Below are 1154 nucleotides of genomic sequence, written 5' to 3' on the forward strand. Positions count from 1 at the left end.
GGGGACAGGGACAGTGACAAGGCTCAGGAGTGTTGGGGACAGAGGGAGCCCAGGGACAGTGACAAGGGTCAGGAGTGTTGGGGACAGGGACAGTGACAAAGCTCAGGAGTGTTGGGGACAGGGAGGGGACAGGGACAGTGACAAGGCTCAGGAGTTTTGGGGACATTGAGGGGACAGTGACAAGGGTCAGGAGTGTTGGGGACAAGGGATGGGGGGTCCTGACTGACCCCTGGCACAGGGAGACCCCAGGAACAGGGGACAGGGATGTCCTGGCCAAGGGACCTTGTGGAAGGGACAGGATGGGAGGGTCTGCAGGTGGCCCTGGACAGAGATGACAAAGGACAGAGGGGTCCCAGAGGTCCATCTTCCCCTCCCCCGTCCTCTAATTACCGCTTAATGAGCAGCTTCTTAACGAACTTCTCCTCCCTGGGAGAACTCCCGGGTTTTGTCCTGGATAACGGGAGGGGGGCGGTGTCAGGGCAGCCAGGAGGGGACACCCAAATGTCACCCTTGTGACAAGGGACAGGACAAGAGGTGACAAGGGACAGCAGGGACCAGGCTGGGGGTGACAAAGGACGGGGGGGTCCAGGGGAGGTGACAAGGGACAGCTTTCCTGGGTAAGGCTGACAGGGGACAGCGTGGGCCAGGACACGGAGTGACAAGGACAGGAAGGACACCAGGATGGAAAGGTGACAAGGGACAGAAGGGAGCAGGACAGAGGGTGACAAAAGGGGGACAAGGGACCTCCCGTCGCTCACCTCTTCACTCCGGTGTCGGCGTTCTCAGAGGGGCTGGCGGCTGGTGACAAACGCCATGTCAGGGGTGTCCCGCTGTGTCCCCCCTCCCCGTGTCCCCCCAAAACTCACCCAGCTCGGGGGTCTCGGCCAGCTGCAGGTCCAGGTGTGGGGGGGACAGCTGGGGGGGACACTCCAGCCCCTCAGCCCCACACAGGGGGGCCCAGGGGGGCTCCTGCTCCTGCAGGAGCAGCTCGGGGGTCACCTGTCCCCCACTGACCACTGTGGCCTGGGGGTGGCCCTGCAGGACATCGGGGGGAACGTCACCAGGGGGTTCCCAGGGAGGGTGGGACCCCAGGAAATGTCTCCCCGAAGTACCTGCAAGGTGGGGGAGGGGTCCTGGGGGCTGGCAGCAGGGGG

General features: G+C 63.9%; 1 protein-coding gene across 1 annotated transcript in view; it reads right to left on the reverse strand.

Annotated features, from left to right (window-relative positions):
- The window catches only part of TRIM28 (tripartite motif containing 28), a 24774-nt gene that overhangs the window by 11413 nt on the left and 12207 nt on the right, over positions 1–1154 (reverse strand). The window contains 4 exon segments of the mRNA XM_033511700.1: positions 391–450; positions 759–798; positions 867–1035; positions 1113–1148. Coding sequence (XP_033367591.1) covers positions 391–450; positions 759–798; positions 867–1035; positions 1113–1148 — 305 coding nt within the window.

Source organism: Parus major, unplaced genomic scaffold, assembly GCF_001522545.3.
Source record: "Parus major isolate Abel unplaced genomic scaffold, Parus_major1.1 Scaffold486, whole genome shotgun sequence".
Lineage (NCBI taxonomy): Eukaryota > Metazoa > Chordata > Aves > Passeriformes > Paridae > Parus > Parus major.